Source organism: Zootoca vivipara, chromosome 8, assembly GCF_965207765.1.
Source record: "Zootoca vivipara chromosome 8, rZooViv2.hap1.1, whole genome shotgun sequence".
In the NCBI taxonomy this organism is placed as follows: domain Eukaryota; kingdom Metazoa; phylum Chordata; class Lepidosauria; order Squamata; family Lacertidae; genus Zootoca; species Zootoca vivipara.
In genome coordinates, this window is record NC_142591.1 from 2247136 (window position 1) to 2270121 (window position 22986).

Sequence of the window (22986 nt, forward strand, 5' to 3'; positions counted from 1 at the left end):
TAGGGCCCCAAGGAAGGGCTCCTGGAAAGCCACCAGGACTCTCCAGCTCTCTCTCGACATTTCCTGGTATGATTTTATTTATTTATTTATTTATTTATTTATTTATTTATTTCCCGGCGCTGCGTGTATACATGGTTGCACACAAGTAGAACAGTGTTTCTCAACCTTTTTTGGGCCACGGCACACTTGTTCCGTGAAAAAAATCACGAGGCACACCACCATTAAAAAAGTTAAAAAATTTAACTCTGTGCCGCCCTATATTATAATTATGACTGTAAGAAACACTTGCCAAATATTGCTTTCCGGCGGGTCAGTGTTGTGTATTGGCGGCCGCCAGGCTCGTTTGCACTGAGCTTTGGGAAAGAGGAGGAGAAATATTGCTTTCCGGCGGGTTAGTGTTCAATGCAAATTGCCCTTCTCGTTGCCGCACGTCGCGGCACACCAGCCAGCGTCTTGCGGCATACTAGTGTGCCGCGGAACAGTGGTTGAGAAACGCTGAAGTAGAATGCACGTAAGTGGGGGATGCCTGTACTTTGAAACAAAAATAACACTATTGTAGCCTGTTAAGGTTTTGTTGACTAAAGTCCATTTCATCAGTTGTATGAAGGGTTATCCTACATATAGACGTTACCGCTCTTTTAAAAAAAACCCAGATAGCAGGCATCCTGGCATTGGTAAGCCAACTGACACATGTAGTGTGGTAACATTTCATTGTGCCAATTCAATCCAAAAGTGGTAGAGCAATTAAGCAGTTTTAACTTGAAAATACAACTGGTCCAAAATACAGTTGTTAGGCTATTGAATGAAACTGGACTAATGGAACATTTTGCCAATTTTAAAATAGTTTTGTTGGCTTCTGGTCTGTTACCAAGCACAACTCAAAGGTGCTAATTTAAATCCTAAACCCTATACAGTTTTACAGTCTAGCTATGTAAAGGTTTACGTCAATTGTACAAATATGCACAATTACAATGATGGTAATTTGGGACCCTTTTCCAAGAGCTCCCAGTATCAAGGATCAGGTAGGTAATCACCAGAGGACCAGTCATGGCACTCTATACATGGAACATTGTCCTCAAGTGTTTAATCTGGAGGGTTCTACTGTAAAATGATTCTATTATTTTAATCTGAGCTGTTATTTTTGTATTTTAAATAATTATAATGTTATATTTCAAATTTGTAAGCTTTCTTTGAAAGGCTTATAAATAAAAAGGCAGGGTAAAAACATTTTAAATAAAGAAACCTAAAATAGTACAGCTATTCAAATAAACTGTGGGTGCAAATAATGGGTGTTATAATCAACAGTCCAACTGACGATCTTCAGTGGTGAAGTGGTGGATTCAGAGGTGGAATTGGAATAGGAGAGGTCCTGCCCTTAGAGCAAACCACTAGTGTGCCTCTGTCCTGGAAGCTGTGGGGCAAGTGGAACCCATTTTGTCTGGCCTGAGGAATTTGTGTTGCTGTCTCCTGATTCCAAGGACTCCAGCTCAGAGGCCCCAGTGGACCCACAGTCTTCCTTACTGCCACCATGGCTGTTGAAGCAGACAGGGAACTTCCAATTAAAGAGGTTTCTCTTAACGGGATTTGAGCTAGCCACCTAACTTGAACTCCTCTGCTTATCAGAGCAGCTGCTCTATGTCAAAGTTATGCTTCACATTATTCTTAGTCATGCAATAGCCTGGAGGAAAGACGGCTATGAATCAAAGAACTGACAGATCCCCTGATGTATTTCTTTGACATAATACCTAATTTCTATTTCAAGTGTGCCAATGGATTTCCATATGAATAAAGTACAGCATAAAAAGGAATATTCTGCGCCATGGGGTTTCTTAAGTTATTTTGTATATCTTTACTCTGATATACAAATATCTGATATTCTGGTTCGCCAGAAGTGGCTTTGTCATGCTGGCCACATGACTTGGAAGTTGTACGCTGGCTCCCTCGGCCAATAACGCGAGATGAGCGCCACAACCCCAGAGTCAGTCACGACTGGACCTAATGGTCAGGGGTCCCTTTACCTTTACCTTACTCTGAAAAGAAAAACAAAATCTCACTACCAGTAGCTATTTGGAGTTCACTGTCAATATATATATATATATATATATATATATATATATATATATATATATATATATATACATATATACACACACACACACACACACACATACTGGAAGAGGTCTTTCGCTTTTGTTAGGCACAAATGCTTAAGGCATATGATTCTCATCAGCTCAAGGTGTGCAAAATCATATGTTAAGGATACAAGCATAGCATACTGACAGTGGGTGATATTCAACTAAATCATACTCCAAATAAGGTCTAGCCTGCCCATGAGCGGAGCTGAGGCCATCACCTCAGGTGGCAGTTGTAGCCTCCAAGGAGTGTGCCACTTGCCACCCCTTCCGAGCACAATTCAAAGTGTTGGTGCTGACCTTTAAAGCCCTAAATGGCCTCCGTCCAGTATACCTGAAGGAGCGTCTCCACCTCCATCATTCTGCCCGGACACTGAGGTCCAGCACCGAGGGCCTTCTGGCGGTTCCCTCGTTGCGAGAAGCCAAGTTGCAGGGAACTAGGCAGAGGGCCTTCTCGGTGGTGGCGCCCGCCCTGTGGACCGCCCTCCCAACAGATGTCAAAGAGGAAAACAACTACCAGACTTTTAGAAGACATCTGAAGGCAGCCCTGTTCAGGGAGGCTTTTAATGTTTAATAGATTACTATGTTTTATTTTTCTGTTGGAAGCCACCCAGAGTGGCTGGGGAGACCCAGCCAGATGGGCGGGGTATAAATTATTATTATTATTATTATTATTATTATTATTATTATTATTATTATTTGCGACCCCAGCCTTGCAAAGCAGCACAGGGTTGGTAGGGCAGTGTGAGTAGCAGCCCCTATAAAAATGTGCCTGGGGCCATCGCCCCAGCAGCTCCCCCCATGCTACACCCCTGTGCCTCTGCCTCCTTTGCACCCACCCACCACCTCTTCTACATGCCCACCTGCTGCCACTGCCTCAGTTTTTCCTCCTGAGCTCCCTGACCATACCCTTCTGTTGGAGAAAGAGCTGTGTGTCAAAGCACCTTACCCTCCACCTTTATAACTACCCTGCTGATCCCTCTCAGGAGTAATGCAGTGCTTTGTTATTAGTTTTGAACTAGGATTCAGCAGCCATTCCAGTTGGCCACTCAATGGGGAGTTGGTGGGTGTCATTTTGTCCTCAGGCAAAGCCTCAGCCAGCCTTAATGGGGAAAAACTTGTAACGTAGAGCAGAGCCCAACCTATTTAGAAGTAGAATGATACAGTTGTTTTTTCTTAATACCTCTCAGGGGAAAAATATAGATAATAGAATCATAGAATTGTGGAGTTGGAAGGGACCCCAAGGGTCATCTAGCCCAACCTCCTGCAATGCAGGAATTGTGTGTATGAGAGAGACAGAGACCAGTTGTCACCTGTCATTAAGATTATGTATTGCCAGAGCTGCCTGAACATAAGTATTTACAATGCTTGAGTACTAGCTACTTCATAAAGCATAAACACAAGGCAGTTGACTGCTTGATTTAACTAATTTTCCTTAACAATGATCAATAATGAATAATTCTGAGCAATGTTGTAAATTCCAGAGGTAAAGTCTCTGCTAAGATTCTTATACTTTTGGTGAAGAGATTCTTTCCATGTCAGCAGAAGGCTTAAGTGTAAAAGAAATTATTTGACAGTGTTGACCCTCCCTAAAAAACCCTAACCTGTGTTGCACTTAAGTGATGTAAACTAGATGCCAAGTAGCTGTTTTGTCAATATGATATAAAATATTAATTATCTGTGTTCTCCAGAAAATATTACAACTACTTCCAGAAAGAATTTTCTACCGGTGGCATTTCCACAGCATAGGTAAGTGAGGTTTGGCTTTAATTCTTTTATATATATATCTCCACTTTCACTAAAGCCAGTGTACAAATGTCAAATGATTTTAATGGAGCTAGACGGTACTTTTCTTATTACTACCATTTATCATTGTCTTATTACTACCATTTATTATTGTAAGAATAAGTTGCTGTGAAGAGATGTCGAGGCTTGCTGGCCCATCATACCACCAGATGCCAAGTAGGCAACAGCTCCTGAAGAGACCACATTTGGGTGGTGCCTGAAGTCTCTACCTTGGAAGGAGGAGGAGCATCAATCATCTGACTGATGGGAGGGTATCATGCCTTAGGCAGAACAGAGGGTGGGAAAACATGGAGGAGGGAAGAAGGGCAGGGTGCAGGAAACAGGTTGCAATAGGCAGACGCTAAAGTAAGACTTCTCCAAGGAAATTGGGAAGACTTGGCTCTCACCCCCCTGCCAGAGGTCACCTGCATGTTATCCCCTTAAGCCCCATTGAACAGGACCAGAAATGGAATTGCAGCCTCCTGGGTTTACCCAGCCCCTCTCCTTGTGGAAGCATAGGAGTTCTGGACTTAAGACAGGCATTGAGGGAAGACACTCTGTAGTGAGAGGTTCTTCCAGAACACCAAGGTTACTTAGAAGGTCTTACTGTCCCTGCAGTTTGGGATTCACTTCTGAGAAGACTGGAGTGGGAAAGAGAGGATTGGAACCTTTAGAGAAGGAATTATGGAATCATGCCCCAGGAGTGAAGCCCTCATTGAAAGGCTTTACTACCGGTAAAAGAAATCTACAACATAGGTGGAAGCAGGGATGTGAAGCTCCATACCTGGAATAAAGCTGTACAGCTGACCAGGTGTGAGTTGGTGTGTTATTTAACCCCTTAGCCCAGGCACCCCCAAACTGCGGCCCTCCAGATGTTTTGGCCTACAACTCCCATGATCCCTAGCTAACAGGACCAGTGGTCAGGGATGATGGGAATTGTAGTCCAAAACATCTGAAAGGCCGAAGTTTGGGGATGCCTGCCTTAGCCTGATGTGGCCAATGAAAAATATGGAACACAACTCCTTTGTCATGACCCTTATCCTGGAGTATGGCACATGTGGGTTAGTATATAAACAGCCATAATGAACTCACTTGTTGAAGACACCATTTCCTGCTGTATTTTTTCTTTTACTCTTCAGGTTCAGTTTTGAAGAAACTATTGCACACTGGAAACTGTCTTAAGGTATTTCAACTCCTGTTTTAAATTCATTGTTTATTAGAAGTTTACAACCCAAGCTTACAAACCAACATGTTAATTCAAATCAACATGTGAAATTCAGTACTTCTCTCTCCCCATTTACCTATTAACCTGGGTGTCAGGGGACCACCAGGGTTCAGCGGAGAGCCTGGTGGATCGGAGCGAGGGCTCTCGGATGCTGCCAGAGCCCCAGAGCCTAGCGCCTGGCAGCTTCCTCCGGAAGGTGGGACTGGAGCTCAGGAGGAGGTGTTGAGGAGACGATAGCTCCAGAGGGAGAGTCACAGAGGGCGGACCAAAGCACTCAAGAGGGGGAGGCTCCAGGAGCTACAGCGCCGGTCCCTCAACTGAGCAGCTCTAGTGGAGGAGGTGTTCCACCAGCACCCTCTCCCCAAGAGAGGGGGGGGGAAGAGGAGGGACCAACGGAGGAGGTTCAAGGTGCCCAGGGGGCTATGTTGGCAGAAGTCACGAAGGGAGGTGCTTCCGAGTTCTGAATCGGATTAGTACAGTCATACTTTTTGATGCTCTGTCTTGTACATATATATATATAATAAAACCCTGTAAAAACCAAGTATGGGGTTTGGAGCTGCTTACTCGTGAGGAAGCCAGCAACACCATTACACCTTTTTACCCTCTTTGAGTTGCTTTCTCAAGAAATAAAAGTTTATTGGCATAAACACATACAGAATACAATAAAAATCGTGGATATGGTGAATAAAAATAGATGTAGAAGTACAAAAAAAACCCCACAGATACAGAGGAGGGGTAAAAAACCAATAAACTACTGAAAGTGCAATGCTACTTTCAGTTGTTGCCGAGGAGAAAAAGGTGGGTCATTTCAGTTCTCAATAAAACCCCTCCACATACTTGTATGTACAGTAAAACAAGTGGGCTGTTCAGTTGAGTTAGCATAGGAAAAAAAAACTTCTGCCATATTGAGTAGAAAGGATCTATTTTCAATGAATCATTATGGATTCTCAGTTTATGTCAGTTGTTCTGACAATTCACTGTCCCATACTTTCGCTAGCCGCCACTCCTGAGAAGGAGATGATTAGGACTTCCAATGGTCAGCCACTGTCAGTCTGGCTGCTGCAAGAAGCATGAGCACAAGAGATTTCTGCATGATAGATTAGTTGGTCCCACACTCCAAGAATAGGAGTGCCGATGCTGGGTCTGGGGAAAGTACCTGGGAGGTAATTCTGCAAATAGCATCAAAGGTTTGGATCTCTGAGCTATGCAACAGTCCCACCACATATGGACAACAGTTCCAGTGTGTCCACAACCCTGCCAATCTAATCTGGAGTAGCATTTGCCAGTTCTAGATAGATGCAGTGGAGTCCAATGCCATCTTAGCAATGTTTTCAGTTTGGCTTCCTGTATTCTTGCAGAGATAGCTTTAAGTGGGGGTTTAGACCAGGCTTCCTCAACCTCGGCCCTCCAGATGGTTTTGGCCTACAACTCCCATAATCCCTAGCTAACAGGACCAGTGGCCAGGCATGATGGGAACTGTAGTCTCAAAACATCTGAAAGGCTGAGGCTGAGGTTGAGGAAGCCTGGTTTAGACCATATTGCTTCCCATACTTGTTCCTCTATCCAAAAGCCCAGATCACTCTCCCACATTGATCGTAGCCCCTGGGAAGAGCCTGATACTTTACTAAGTAGAATTTTGTATATATTACCAGTAGAAGCCATACCCTTATTACTTAAGGTCACATTAATACAAAGTAGCTCACAGAGAGTCAGGGGGCAGTGACCTTCTCCTTTGTGCTGCAGTACTGAACAAAAGAGTTTAGTTAGTTAATTAGTTAGTTAATTAATTAGTGGGTTAGTTGGAGCTTACTATGTGGGCTGTCTTTTAGTTTGCCCTTTAATAAAGATGCTAACATAGGCATAATAGCTTTGATCCTATATATTCCTTTTTGTTCCCAGCATTGATATCGATAATATTCATCACCAAAACAGAATGCTGGGTGGTCCAGAATGGGTGTCAAGGGTGATTTCAGGGGGGGGGGCAGATGTATTTGCCATCTGCACCACTCTTTAAATGTTAGTTGTAAAAATGGGTTGTTGTTGTTTGTAATGCACGCCCAAGAGGTTTTGAGAAAGGGCAGGCCTTGAAGGGAGGGTACTGACTGAGTTAAGAATGTATCCTTTTATTTAAAATGCATCCCTGGGTTATTTGTGGGGCATAGGCATTCATTCACACATACACCCAATATAGTCCAGCCCACTACATGGTCTGAGGGAAGGTGGACCGGCCCATGGCTGAAAAAGGTTGCTGACCCCTGAGAAAGAATTTCATTTGCACAACAGAACTTTCCCCTCCTCCCCTTGCACACCTGCTGAATATTTTCTGAGGTTTACCCCAGTCCTTTGGAACTGATTTGGGGACACCAAGAGGCATGTGTAGGGGGAGGAGAGGGTGGAAGTCATATTGCATAAATGGAAGTCATATCAGTTCCGTCTGAAACCTGAACTTCGGAAAATATGGCAGTATTAACTATACAGTGTAGTGCCAAATCTTTTCTCTAATTAAACAACTGATGACGAACTTTTTCAAAGGGAAAACTCTTTCTCTGCAAAGTGAATGTAGTGACCCTTTATGGCAGTAATGGTTGAAAGCAGTTACAACAAAGTACTTTATTAAGGTGTTAAGTCTATTCCTTATTTTCCCAGCGTTGCTGGACTGTTCTTTTTATATTGCTTTCTAAAATGTGTCTTCTTTCTAGATAAGATGTGAAGGAATCAGACTGTTTCTTCTCTGGTTACAAGCTCTCCAGACGAATTGTGCAGAAGAGCAACTGTTAACCTTTGCTTGCCTCGTTCCTGGTTTTCCTGCAGTGATGTCTTCACGAGGTCCATGTACACTCGATACCCTCATTAGCCCTCCTCCCAGTCACACTGATGGTTTGTTTTTGCTATATTCTGATATTCTCTCAAGTGTCTTAAGTTTTTAGTTGCACTGTCACCTGATTAAAGAAACTTTGTTGATGAAGCATATGAATTTTAGTCAATCCATAGATTGAATCTCTCTAAATCTGCATTCGAGGAAAAAATAATTTAAAAGAAAAAAATGTGGGGGTTTTTTTTAGATAATGTGCAAGTATTTTTGCAGGTTTCATCATAGTAGCGGCATTCTCTCTCACACATTAGGAAGTGTCTCCAGAAGTTCTTATAGGTACTTCCTTTGGGCATGATTGAGAGGTGCTCAGTAGCCCCGGGATAATGAGTTAATTAGAAAAGAAAAAGGGAAATTAGCAAGGGAAAGGAATGGAATTTGGTACCCTGGAGGAAGACATGGCTGACTAGAACCTTGAAGAGAAGCACTTGTGGATATGAGGATACACTGCAAAGTTTTGCTGCAGGTGCTACCTGTTCCTTCAGATATCAACCTTTAGTAGCCCAGTGCCTGTCACTTTCTCAGTTACAGAGGGTCACCTAAAAACAACACAGTAGTTTCTGCATAATTGGGTTACTCCCAGGTTTGCAGAAGCATATAAATTTACCCAACTGAAAAGAGAAGTGATTTATTTTTAAAAGTCCCACAAAAGTCTGGTAAGGATCTAGTCTTAGTGGCTTCCAGAACATAGAGGGTGTCAGTTGGAAGGGGGAAAAGGAAAAAGGACACTTAGAAAAAGGATACTTGTCTAAAAATGACCCCACCCCCATTTATATTGTAGCCTTATCAGCTACTAAGTGTCCTTTAAGTTGCGCCCAGGCAGGACAGAGATAGTCAATAATGACACCGGGGTTGAATTCAGAGAAAGAATTTAATTCTTATTAATAAGAGACTCAAGGTGATCAGCTCACGACAAGAGTAGAGAAACACAAATTGCAAAGCTTCTTATACACTTCTTTGGGCCCCTTTCCCCCTCCTCTGTAAATGTGTGCACGCAAGGGGGTCACGCACACAAGGGGGTCACAAGTACATATAAGGATCTTCCTGTGTCCGGTTTTATGCATAAACACATGCTGACTCAGGCAGCCTTGACTATCTTGCTGCTCTTTGCGTCAGACTGCTAGCATCAGACAAGACAGTCATCCGGCCTTGATAGCTTAGCTGGGCATCCTGTTTTGTTTACATTACCCTTTGGCACAAGGCAAGTCATCCCAGGGATATGGGGGGGGGGCTAAGCCATACACTCACAATTATACAATGCAGACAATCCAAACTATAGGATCAGATCTAGCTCAATAACACAATTGGCAAATCTCTCTCCACAATATAGCAATAAAGAACTCAGGTTTGTGGCTAGTACTATCCTGAGGCCTTTGGTATTATCTAGTGCAGCAGATGAAGGCTTCAGAAGGGCGAAAAAGAAATCTAAAGTGTGTCAGCCTGCTGCATGTGTTTGAAATTGCAGACTGCCCCATAGCTGCCATGAAGTCCTGGGCTGCTCTGGATCCAGTGGCCCTATAGACATGAGTATTTATACCTCACTGAACAATAATCCTGGGGATTTTCTTCTACCGGAGAGGAGGAAAGTCATCTTAAAGTGGAGGATTCTCTCTACTTGAGCTGACTGAGCTCCCACCCCCAATTTTTCATTTTAAAAAAGAAGGCATTTGTGCAACTGTGTCTTAAATCTTTCAAAAATTACTTCTTTTTTTATTTTAGAAAAGATTTATGCTGAAGAAATAACTCCACTTTTACCACATGTTTCTGGAGAAAAAACTGCCGAGGACCCAACATGCTATTTCCTTCAGCTACTGTTAAAATATATGGTAATCCAGGTAATTACATGTAAATCTGCTTCTTTAGTGTCGGTTAACTTGATTATATATTCAGTTGCTCACATCATATCTAAATAAGCACAAGATAACAAAGCAGAGTATATTGTAAGGGCACAATTCCATAATCCGCCACTGAGGATCTTCATTATTAATGTGTGCACTTCATAAGTCAGAGTCTAGGCTTGGGTCCTATACATTCCCTATATGGCACTGCCTCTTCCCCTGTGTTCCAACATGACCTTTAAGATCAGCCAAGATCTTGTCTGTATTGACTGTGCACTGTATTCGAACAATAAGATAATGAAGAGAGGTGTTTTCAATAGCTACCAGAGTTACATCAGTAACTCAGTACTTTCTTTTTAGTGTCTGCTTGATTTTTAAACTGTTGTCTGTCTTGAGGCCTAAATAGGGGATTGGATACCAGAGCATTTTTAAAAAGAGTTCATTTAAAGTGTTTCATTAAGACTTATTTTTCAGTATGCTGTGTATTAACATGACACTCCTTACTCTGGTATAGGCTGCAAGCTTGGAATGGAAGAATAAAGAGAACTGTGATACTGGATTTAAGTTTCTCTTTGCATTGTTCAGAAAGTATTACCTTCCTCATTTATTTCCCTCTTTTACAAAACTAACCAATGTATACAAACCTGTGCTTGGTGAGTAGCCATTTTATTTTTATTTTTTCCAAATAAAGTGTGAGATACGTATATTTTCCATGCGTCTCTTAATGTCTCTTTATACACATTTGAATATATTTTCTTATTATGCACTCTGGTTCTAAATATGTTCACTCTGATCCAGAGAACCATCGGAGTGGCAGAAGGGTGCCCATCAGGGGACACCAGGCATGTCATGGTTCTTTAGCTTCAGCCAACCTCCTGCAATATGGGGATGATATAATATTTATCTACCTTAGAGGTAGGTAAGGATTACAAGAATGATTAGGGAAGTGAATGTGTTTAGGGTTAAGGATCTTACAGCCTGATCCTATACATGCTTGCTTGGAGGAAGTCCCACTTACCTAAATGTGTTCTCCTTTCAGGTAAGCATGCATTGGATTGCAACCTTTGTCTTTTAATCAATAGGCATGATTTTAACAATGGTGTAGTAAAAGCTTCACTTCTCTCTAAAAGCTAAAGGGAAAACAATCTGAGTGTTATGTCTTTTTATATAATCAAGTTGTAGGAGTGGAAAGCTGTCCAACACCCCCCCCCCCCACTGCTTTGGCTGACTCAGGGTCCTCCCCCCCCCCATGGCTATGTGTCCCCCCCTTGTTGTGCCTCATCCCTGTGCCCCCCCCAATTGTGAAAGGCCCTATTCTGTTTGTTTTTGCCTGTGGCCTAGTGAATGGTGTGGCCTACTCAGTTTTCACTGCTTGGCAATGCTGCGGCCTATTGAAAAAGCTGGGCCTTGTTTTCAGTTGGTTGCTGTGGAATTTTGTGATGTCATCTGGCAGCGCAGCTTTGGAGGCGGCAGCGTGTGATCTGCCTTTCTATTGGATGCTGCTGGAGTCTTCAGAGCTTCTGGTGGTGACGTCTAACTTGGACGCCACTTTTTGTGTTTAATAATTATTTTAGGTGTGAAAGGTGTGGTTTTTTGAATTTTTTAAATACCAGATCCCTCCTTGATGGGCATGGAACGTTGTGGCCAAATTTGTTACATTACGGTTCAGCAGTTACGGAGAAAGGCTGTGACCTCCGCACGCACAATGCCTACATTTATATATATATAGATTTTCTGTTTTCTGATTTACAGACATTCCTGGCCTGCGACCCAAACCAGCGTATGTTAGTGTAGCTTGTAATAATGAAAACATTTATAGCACAAAAATACCATACATGACTGCTCGTGTAGCCTTTATTAAATGGCTTGTAAACTTTTTTCTGGAAAAGAAATACTTCACACCAACACAGAATTCTAAAAATGGAGGGGACGTTTTGCCCAGAATCATTCAAGTGAGTTGTAAATTGTATACATGTTTGTATTCCTTTAAAAAATGTTAAATTGGAATATTACAACTAATGCTTTGTTAAATGAACTGTGATATTTACATGGGCTTTTAAAGAGTTATTTACCCATTCTATTTGTGCATTTTGAGAGTTACTGCTAGCCATAATTACATAGAATGTGTTCTGAAATAAACTTTTCTTTAATAATAGAATAACATCTTTGTGACAATTGGCAGTTATAAAAAATGAATCATAGACTCATAGAGTTGGAAGAGACCACAAGGACCATCCAGTCCAACCCCCTGCCAAGCAGGAAACACCATCAAAGCATTCCTGACAGATGGCTGCCAAGCCTCTGCTTAAAGACCTCCAAAGAAGGAGACTCCACCACACTCCTTGGCAGCAAATTCCACTGTCAAACAGCTCTTACTGTCAGGAAGTTCTTCCTAATGTTTAGGTGGAATCTTCTTTCTTGTAGTTTGAATCCGTTGCTCCGTGTCCGCTTCTCTGGAGCAGCAGAAAACAACCTTTCTCCCTCCTCTATATGGCATCCTTTAACATATTTGAACATGGCTATCATATCACCCCTTAAAATTCTCTTCTCCAGGCTAAACATGCCCAGCTCCCTAAGCCGTTCCTCATAAGGCATCGTTTCCAGGCCTTTGACCATTTTGGTTGCCCTCCTCTGGACACGTTCCAGCTTGTCAGTATCCTTCTTCAACTGTGGTGCCCAGAACAGTACTCCAAGTGAGGTCTGACCAGAGCAGAATACAGTGGTACTATTACTTCCCTTTATCTAGATGCTATAGTCCTATTGATACAGCCCAGAATTGCATTGGCTTTTTTAGCTGCTACATCACACTGTTGACTCATGTCTCCTAGATCCTTTTTACTGCTCTCAAGCCAGGTGTCACCCATCCTGTATTTGTGCCTTTCATTTTTTTGCCCAAGTGTAGTACTTCACATTTCTCCCTGTTAAAATTCATCTTGTTTGCTTTGGCCCAGTTGTCTAATCTGTTAAGGTCATTTTGAAGTGTGACCCTGTCCTCTGGGGTATTAGCCACCCCTCCCAATTTGGTGTCATCTGCAAACTTGCTCAGGATGCCCTCAAGCCCATCATCCAAGTCATTGATAAAGATGTCTAATAAGACTGGGCCCAAGACAGAACCCTGTGGCACCCCACTAGTCACTTCTCTCCAGGATGAAGGGAAGCCATTGATGAGCACCCTTTGGGTTCGGTCAGTCAGTCAGTTACAAATCCATTGAATGGTAGCATTGTCTAGCCCGCATTTTACTAGCTTATTTACAGGAATATCATGGGGCACCTTGTCAAAGGCCTTGCTGAAATCAAGATAGGCTATATCCACAGCATTCCCTTCATCTACCAGGCTTGTGACTCTGTCAAAAAATGAGATCAGATTAGTCTGGCATGACCTGTTTTTCAGAAACCCATGCTGACTTTTAGTGATCACAGTTTTCCTTTCTAGGTGTTCACAGACTGTTTGCTTAATGATCTGCTTTAAACATGGATTTAAACAAATGTATCTTGAACTATGTAAAAGATTCACACATAATGCTAAGCCACTACTTATTAGGTTTATAAATTATAATTTGCTGTCTTCTCTCTCCCCACTCCCCAATGTTACTTAAGAGTGTGGGTGGTGCCATTCAAGATAAGAATTCTGAAGTGGAGAACAGTGTTGTATTGGATCAGGAGAAAAGTCATTCAACTAATGGCACGTTGACTGAGAGGAGGCTCAGTGATTCCAGCTTTTGCAGTATTGAAGAACAACACCGGGTCGTCTATGAGATGGTGCAACAGATCCTTTTGTCTACACGAGGTTATGTCAATTTTGTCAATGAAGTATTTCGTCAGGTTAGTTGTGGGTAAATGTATGTATGCTATGGAAATGTAGTAGTGTGCTAGGTTTAGACCATGATTTCCACGTTAAATCCTTGCCCAGTGCTGACATGTACTGGGGAGACTTGGGCCAGTCTATACTGTATCTCTTTTCATAACCTACATCACTGTAGGTTGCTGTCAAGGTAAAATAAATCAATGTAATCTTCCCCTGAGGTCTTGGGAAAGTATGAGTAAAATATTTATAGAGGTGTATGGAAGATAAAAGCACAATAAAGCTATGGTGGCAATCCTGAGCTCATGTACCTAAAGAGTAAGTCCAATTGATTTCACTGGGACTTATTTCTGAATAAACTTAGGATTGTGGTGCAAAATGTTAAAGTTGTAATAAAGGCTGAGATAATTCAGCTAAAAATATTTTGCTTCTCTCTAGAGAGAAAATTGTGGGGATATACAAGTGTGACTGTTATGGTGAAAATAATAAGAGAGATAAAGTGCACAAAAATGTCAAACGTGCTGCCTGTGAAAAGTACCACTTTTTCTATTAAGATATAGGTGAAAGACAAGGAGCTGGGTTTTTCTCCCTGCTCTTAGCTTTTCAGAAAAGGAAAACTTGAATATTGTTAGATGGAATATGCCCTCTTCTGACATGCTTTTGAATTGCACTATTTAGTTTAACTTGGACATTTACATATTTGAATGTTCAAAGGCAATTACAGTGGTACCTTGGTAGTTGAATGGCTTGGCTCCCGAACAAATCGATTCCTGAACACCACAAACCCGGAGGTGACTGTTCCAGTTTTTCGAACCTTTTTCAGAGAATGTCCGACATAGCTTCTGCGGCTTGTGATTGAGTGCAGGAAGCCCCTGCAGCCAATCAGAAGCCACACCTTGGTTTTCAAACCGTTTCGAAAGTCAAACAGACTCCCAGAACAGATTAAGTTCAAGAACCAAGGCACCACTGTATTTGTATTTTTGATCCCTATGTTACCCCAAGAAGGGACTAAGAAATCTAACTTATAGTGAGGTGATATGGAATTTGTGAACCAACACCAAGTTGAATCCTCATTTACAATGACACAGTAGAGGAAGAAAAGTATAAAGCCAAACCAATTGTACCTGTTATAAATATCTGACTTGGTTGGTGGTTTTGTGTTACAGAATTTATTTGATATAAAGTCTAATTCTGTCTGTTTACATGGATGTCCAAGCTTGTATGTTCAGTGGGTTTTACTTCCAAAAAACATGCATAGAATTGTAGCCTAATTTGTAGAGGGTCTGTTCTATCAACAAAAATGCCCTTACTACTTACACATGGCTTTGTAAAATCAGAAAATCATTTGTTATTCAAAAACTTTTAAAAGGCTGATCATTATTTTTTAAAAAAATTGCAGATCTCTTCGTTCATTATCCTATAGTTTGGCTTCTCTTGATCTTATTGCGTAATTTTCTTGTTATGCAATGCATGCTCCTTTTTATTTATTTGCATATTGGCTTGTTGGATTGAAGTGGTGCATTGCAGTGGCGTAACCAAATCTAAAATTGTTTTGGATAGCTCTCTTCTGATCTAAGATGGGTATAGCACACACATACAGTACACTCACTCTTACCACCGCTGATCTATTAGAAGGGAAAAACTTCTATTGTACAAAAAATGTGTCTTTCAAGCCTAATTATGGCATGGGTAGGGAGGGAAATTGCAGCTTGGAAGGGGAAGTCCTTGAAATTCCTCCCTGCAGCACAGTAAGGCTTGAAAAAGACTTCTAGCAGAATGTTTTTTTCCCAAGCCTAATTGCAGTGGGCCAAGGAGGAGATGCTGTAGGCCAGATAGGAGAGCACCAGGAGCTGCTTCTGGCCTGCAGACATTGATCTGTAATGTACTTTCAATCTGTACAAGTGTACTTTATTTCTCTTATGTATCAGTAATGTGTATTGTTGACATTTTAGGCTTTTTTATTGCCTTCATCGGAGATATCGTCAACAGAAAAAGTAGTGAAGGTATATAGGAAGTGGATACTCCAAGAGAAGCCTGTGTTCATGGAAGAACCTGATATGAAGGAAATAGTTCATGATGATGACGTCTTAGACCATCCAACAGCAGAAACAGATGACAAACATGTATGCTACCAGCCTTTATTAAATAGGTGGATAGTTTATAATGTGTAATAATTAATTGAGGTTTGTGTGCTTTATGATGACTGGCCAGGCTAAGAATATTAGAACTTCACAAAGTTCTATTAACTTAGTTTCATTTAGAATCATAGAATCATAGAGTTGGAAGAGACCACAAGGACCATCCAGTCCAACCCCCTGCCAAGCAGGAAACACCATCAAAGCATTCCTGACAGATGGCTGTCAAGCCTCCGCTTAAAGACCTCCAAAGAAGGAGACTCCACCACACTCCTTGGCAGCAAATTCCACTGTCAAACAGCTCTTACTGTCAGGAAGTTCTTCCTAATGTTTAGGTGGAATCTTCTTTCTTGTAGTTTGAATCCATTGCTCCGTGTCCACTTCTCTGGAGCAGCAGAAAACAACCTTTCTCCCTCCTCTATATGGCATCCTTTAACATATTTGAACATGGCTATCATAGCACCCCTTAACCTTCTCTTCTCCAGGCTAAACATGCCCAGCTCCCTATGCCGTTCCTCATAAGGCATTGTTTCCAGGCCTTTGACCATTTTGGTTGCCCTCCTCTGGACACGTTCCAGCTTGTCAGTATCATTCTTGAACTGTGGCGCCCAGAACTATTTTTGTAAATTCCAAGTAATAATTTTTTTTCCGCCTTGCGCTGTTACTTCAACGGCAACGTATCTCCCTTCTTCATCTTTAAACAATTATTTTGCTTTGAATCTTTCCTTCACATAAATTACCACTCCTCATTTTTTAACTTTATCTGCCGAAATAAATTCTTCTCCAAGCCTTTTATTTTGCAAAATCCTTCTATGTTTTCTCATCACATGAGTTTCTTGTAAACAAATCACATCCCAAAATTTTTTTTACTAACACGTGGTAAATTCAGTTTCTTTTAGGACATGAATTTAAACTGTTCACATTCCAAGATAGAATCCTTAAGGCCATGATGATTTAATCTGATGCTCCTGGTCCAGCCCCAAGTCCAAGTCCCAAATCCGAAAACAAAGGGGATCCAGTTGGCAGCCTAGGTCCTGATCCTGATTCAACTTCAAAATCCTTCGTGTTCTTCTGTAGAAATCTCCTCCCCCCCCCAGTCTTAATCCTAATCTTCTTTTGTTGGTATTTGAAATAAAGCCCTTCAGGGAATTCCCAACAGAAATAAATCCCTTTTTTCCTCAAGGCAGTTGTATAATTATTTCTTAATTCCAGGAAAAATATTGGGATATCTAACAACGCAACCTGGGATCCCTGGACTTTCAATCTTTTCTGATAGTGTAGTCCAAGAATCTTATCTCTCTGTTCCTTTTTTTGAAAGGTCACCAGGCAATCACTAACAAATTTTGTCTCCTTTTTTGATCTTGTTCCAAACCTGTTGGCTTTCACAATTTCCCCCTCCAATTCCTCCTCTGTCAGTTCCTAGGATGTCTTAAATTCCTGGATTAAAGCTGCCTTCAAATTGTCTTGTTCAATTATCGGGAATCCGCGAATTCTTAAATTTCTCTCTCTCTCTCTCATTTGTAAGAAGGCTATCGCAATCTGCGCTTGATAATTCTGCCTTTCGAGGTCCTGGACTCTACCTGACTCAAGCTGCGTAACTCTTTCCTCCACTCCAGTGACTTGTGTCTTTAGCTGTTGGATTTCTTCATTTAGGCAGCCTAGTTCACCTTTAATTTCTTTCAGCTCCTCTGTAATTTTTTTTAGCTCTTCTGAATTCTTATCTTGTCCTTCCTTTAATACTCTAAGCATTTGAAGAACTTGCTCCTCAAAAATTGGTGAGACAGAGCCCTTCCTTCTTGTTTTTGCAGCTGCAGCTCCTTCCATATCAAAATAAAACTTCAGCAGCCTGGTATCTCAAGGTCAGATTTTTCTCAGTCACTACCTGAGGCAACACCAGCTGCAGCCAGGGGCCAACAGTCTCAATTTAAAACGGCATATAATTCCAGTCCTTTAGCTCTATAGAGTGCAATTTATGTTGCAAAATGATGTAGAAGTTAATATGTTGCAAACCAGCCAGTCAAGATCCTTTTGTATCTATTAAAAGCGTTACAGAAACATCAAAGAGTTCCCAAGGGGAAATGAAAGTTCACAGCCTCTATTCCTTTATGACGTCACAATGGCGGCGGCTGCTCTGACCCGGTCTCTGCTCGCAAGGGAAGACGGCTTTCCCTCTGTTTTTTACACAGTCTTTCAGAGATATTTAAGTCCTTTTCACACACCCCCACCCTGACAAGAGGGGGATTTTCAACATGAAACTTGGAAGTTTAAAAGTATGAAATCTTCCGCGGCTGCAGAAGCAGGTCTTTGCTTTCCTTTTTTGCCACAGCGGGGAGAGCTCGACCTCCGTGTTTAGAAGCCCTCCCGTGGTCAAATTTCAGTTCTAATTTTTAAAATTTAGTAATGGCTTTTACTGTGTCCAAATAGTCCAGAACTCTTAATTTTCACGGTGAGATTGATCGCTCAAATTCCGTCGGCTCTCGAAGCTTTGCGCTTTGAAGTAGCAGTCTGACTTGAAATACCCGCATCTCCACCTCGCCCGCTCTCGGCACCCTTATTAGACCTGCGGGGGGGGGGTCAAGGAAACACCAGGGGGTCTCAGCCAAGTCCCACGTCCTCGGGAAACCTGATCCGAGGTTTTTATGGGGGTCCACGGTGCTCTTGCAGTGCCCCCAGTCCTTTAAAGCGCTGGAGAATCCCAGAGCGAGATTTTTCCCATCCGTCCTAAATTCTTACATCTTAACCATTTAAAAATAAATTTGATATGCTGTCTTAACCAGTGCACATTGTCATTTTTTTCTTTTTTGAAGCTTGCAACTGGCCATTCTGGACATAAAAGGTCATCTAGTTGGGGAAGATCACATTCCTTCTCTAATGCGGTTAATAGAGGGTGTATATTAGAAGATGAAAACAAGAATGTCAAAGCAGGGCTTCAAGCTACACTACAGGTAATATTTATGGGGCTATCACGATACTCAAATGGAGCACAATATTTCTATTTCCAGTATTATTACTTCTGTGTTTGAAGACGAATACTTTGGACAAATATCACTGAAAGTATTATTGGGCCACACTCTTCTTTCAAGCTGCTAAAAATCTGGAAATTGATGCGATTGAACTGGGTGGTAGTTGAGAGGCTTTCTGTACTTTTTACTTTTACTGGTAGTTTTTGTATGCCCTCCAAAGAAGTATAATAAGATGCTCTCTAGGCCAGGCATCCCCAGACTTCGGCCCTCCAGATGTTTTGGACTACAATTCCCAACCTCCCTGACCACTGGTCCTGTTAGCTGGTCATGGTAGTTGTAGGCCAAAACATCTGGAGGGCCGCAGTTTGGGGATGCCTGCTCTATGCTGATCCTAGCCTAGAGGATCCCTAAGCTGCCCAGGAGCCTGGAGAGTTCCTAAGTTATAATACTAAATACCCTTTCCTTCTGCTAAATTCTAGAACTATTAAACAGTAAAGACCTTTGGATTAACTTTACCAAAGTCCAAGGGACACAAAACAAACATATTGTGTCAAGTTTTAACAATACAAATGTTACTTTAACCACTGTGCAGTCGAGCTCATAAGGAGATTTTAGTGAGAAATTCTAGAGAATTGCCTTTTAAAATGAAAAATCAATAAAGACAAATTTCAAAAAAGAAACTATTTTATTCGGAGGCAAAGGGGAAGAAAAAGGGACGACAACTATTTGTTTGTTTGTTTGTTTATCTTATGTTTAATATCGGATATTATTTCTAATAATCTTGGAGCCCCCAATATTAGAACCCCCAATGTCTTTTAGAGAAAGTTCCTGAATTTCTTCTAGGAAGAGAAATGCCACATGTATCGTGGCTCACCAGCAATAATATATCCCACAAGGATCAAAAATTGTGGTGAGTGGTCCCAAAACGTTTTGAGAACCAAACTCTGTATGCCTTTTACCATAAAAGGAATGCAAAGGCGCTTTCCTGTTTGTGGTTGTGAGAATACATGTTAAGTGTTCTGAACAGGATGTAGTTTAACATTAGAATAACTGAATAAAATTTGTTCATTGCTATTCTTCCCACCATCCCCTTTCCCTTTCTTTCTTTCTTTCTTTCTTTCAAAATATAAAGGTATTCTTGACAAACTCTGCAAATGTATTTTTATTGGAACCATGTACTGAAATACCTGCACTCCTGAAGGAGCAAGTGGATGCATGCAGAGCAGTTTTGAGTATATTTAGGCGCATGATTATGGACCTTCCAATGAATAAAAAGACATGGTATGTTTTTAATGTATTTCCTCTATGTGTGACATGTGCAACATATCTCAAAAAGGATCTAAAACATTCTTGAGTCTGCTTAGGAACAAGTCCCCTTGCACTTAACGACTCTTATTTCTGAGTAGGCAAGTATAGGACTCTGCTGCTAGCATTGAATATTTCAGAATTTTAAAACATATGTATAAATTTATAAAACACGCTGTACCTTCTTTTATTTTACAACCCTATCTGACATTTTCTACATAGAAATAAGTTTTGAAATCATGACATTTGGTTGTTGTTTCCACCCAATTTTAACTATAAAAGGGAAATACCACGCATGGACATCTCCAAATGCATTATCTACATGGGGGTCGTTGGAGACCTGGCAGGCCAAATTTGGCCCATAGGCTGGAGGTTTCTAACTTCTGGTTTAATGCTATTCTTCATGGATACAGAGTGTCTTATTTACTGTGTTGATTTATTATTCTCCATATCTAATAAGCATACTTAAAAATTCATGGAAAGTGCCTTTTTCCTATGTTCGGGTTGTGATATCACAAGGATATTGGAACTCTTTCCCTGGGCAAGTAAGTGTGTCCTTAGCTTGGACTTGTGCTCCACCTCGTGGTTGAAGACAAAATTGCTGCTCCAAATGGAATTTTCAAAATACGTTGCCTCTTTGGAATCATCAGTGTTTTTATTATTACTACTACTACTATTATTATTATTATTATTATTATTATTATTTCAATTCTATACCGCACTTCATCCAACCATCACAGGGTGCTTTACAATATCAATCAATCAATCAATCAGTCTCCTTTATTGGCATAGACTTAGTGTGTCATATACATGGATCATAACACAACACAGGTAATGTCAGGGACTGGCCAGAGGAGGAGGAGGAGGAGGAGGAGGAGGAGTGCACTCCCCCACCCTCCGGCCCACTGCGCGCGCACTCCCCTGCCCTTCGGCCCACCGTGCGATCGGCACAGCGGCCACCGGCCCAAAGGCGGGTAAGTCTGGGGACCCCTGGTCTACATGTTCCTATGCATCCCTCCTATAGGCACTTCAAGCAGGAGCTGACATTTTTGTCCTTTCTGTCCATCTCCTGTTCACCTCACCCCCCGAAAAAGCCTGACATACCTTGGATGTGTGAAGTGCATTGAAGGTGTACATTTATTAAATAAAGTCCTTCTGCCGGTCAGATACTCTCATGCACTTTCCTGTGCTGGAAAGTTGTCACTTCTACTTTGACTAGGTGACTTAAGTCCTGTATTTCTTAACTTACACCTGCCTTACATTGCCACCATCTACAAAAAAATATTCTCATTCAGCTAGTGATGCAGACAGGACTTTCTCTTAATGCTGCATTGCAAGAAATTTGTAGAGCTTCCACCTGGGCTAATTGTTGTTGTTTAGTCATAGAATCATAGAGTTGGAAGAGACCACAAGGGCCATCCAGTCCAACCCCCTGCCAAGCAGGAAACACCATCAAAGCATTCTTGACAGATGCCTGTCAAGCCTCTGCTTAAAGACCTCCAAAGAAGGAGACCGCACCACACTCCTTGGCAGCAAATTCCACTGTTGAACAGCTCTTATTGTCAGGAAGTTCTTCCTAATGTTTAGGTGGAATCTTCTTTCTTGTAGTTTGAATCCATTGCTCTGTGTCCGCTTCTCTGGAGCAGCAGAAAATAACGTTTCTCCCTCCTCTATATGGCATCCTTTAATATATTTGAACATGAATCTATCATATCACCCCTTAACCTTCTCTTCTCCAGGCTAAACATGCCCAGCTCCCTAAGCCGTTCCTCATAAGGCATTGTTTCCAGGCCTTTGACCATTTTGGTTGCCCTCTTCTGGACACGTTCCAGCTTGTCAGTATCCTCCTTGAACTGTGGTGCTCAGAACTGGACACAGTATTCCAGGTGAGGTCTGACCAGAGCGGAATACAGTGGTACTATTACTTCCCTTGATCTAGAGATGCTATACTCCTATTGATGCAGCCCAGAATTGCATTGGCTTTTTTAGCTGCTGCATCACACTCTTGACTCAGCTTGCACTTCTGGAAGTTCTCAATCCACATACTGCTTAAGCCTGCCTTGTAGAATTTTAAGCATAACCTTGCTAGTGTGTGAAATGAGCGCAATTGTGTGGTAGTTGGAGCATTCTTTGGAATATCATCACTTTCACTGGCTTTGTTATTAGCAGTGCTTTCTAAGGCACATTTGACTTCACTCTCCAGGATGTTTGGCTCAAGGTCAGCAACCACACCACCTGGGGTGTACCAGACCTCCATATCTTTCTGGTATAATTCCTCTGTGTATTCTTGCCTCCTCTTCTTGATGTCTTCTGCTTCTGTTAGGTTCTTACCACTTTTGTCCTTTATTATGGTAATCTTTGTACGAAACGTTCCTTTCATATCTCCAATTTTCTTGAACAAATCTCTAGTTTTTCCCATTCTGTTGTTTTTCTCTATTTCTTTGCATTGCTTGTTTAAGAAGGCCCACGTGGCTCTCCTTGCTATTTTTTGGAAATCACCTGGGCTAAAGCCAGTACTTTTATCAAGCACTACAAAGTGGCCACCCTGCCCAATCACTGGACAGCCTTTTCCTTGTTTTTCTTGGTAGTTTTCTGCCTTGCATGGGTCATCATTGTGTCCTACCTGAGGTCTCCATTACATGTACAGAGAAAAGACCGTTTGGGTTCTTTCTTGCAAAGAGGATTTCTGTGCATGTAAACAGGTGACTTCAGGCATCACCCTGTAGTATGGGATTTTGCCTTGAGCTGCCTGGCTTTGTTGTTTTTCTACACACACTACATATTACTGGAGCCTTTTCTTCTTTTCTTTGTTGTCATTTATTCCACAGAGAGTCTCATTCATTGTTTTGGTTTTGGTTGGCTGTCACTGTTCTCTGTTATGTGTCTCCTTTCCTTTGAAAAATCCATTTGGAGCAGTGATTTTACCTTCATC

The 22986-nt window shown here is 41.6% G+C and overlaps 1 protein-coding gene across 6 annotated transcripts in view; it reads left to right on the forward strand.

Annotated features, from left to right (window-relative positions):
• RALGAPA2 (Ral GTPase activating protein catalytic subunit alpha 2) overlaps positions 1-22986 on the forward strand; it is a 187340-nt gene that overhangs the window by 20816 nt on the left and 143538 nt on the right. For all 6 annotated transcript variants that reach the window (XM_088675912.1, XM_035101980.3, XM_035101982.3 and 3 more), the window contains 10 exons: positions 3824-3881; positions 5057-5100; positions 7842-8019; positions 9731-9846; positions 10364-10502; positions 11602-11801; positions 13447-13671; positions 15604-15774; positions 18594-18731; positions 19882-20030. In XM_088675912.1, the coding sequence (XP_088532038.1) occupies positions 3824-3881; positions 5057-5100; positions 7842-8019; positions 9731-9846; positions 10364-10502; positions 11602-11801; positions 13447-13671; positions 15604-15774; positions 18594-18731; positions 19882-20030 (1418 nt within the window). The remainder of the gene's footprint in view (positions 1-3823; positions 3882-5056; positions 5101-7841; positions 8020-9730; positions 9847-10363; positions 10503-11601; positions 11802-13446; positions 13672-15603; positions 15775-18593; positions 18732-19881; positions 20031-22986) is intronic.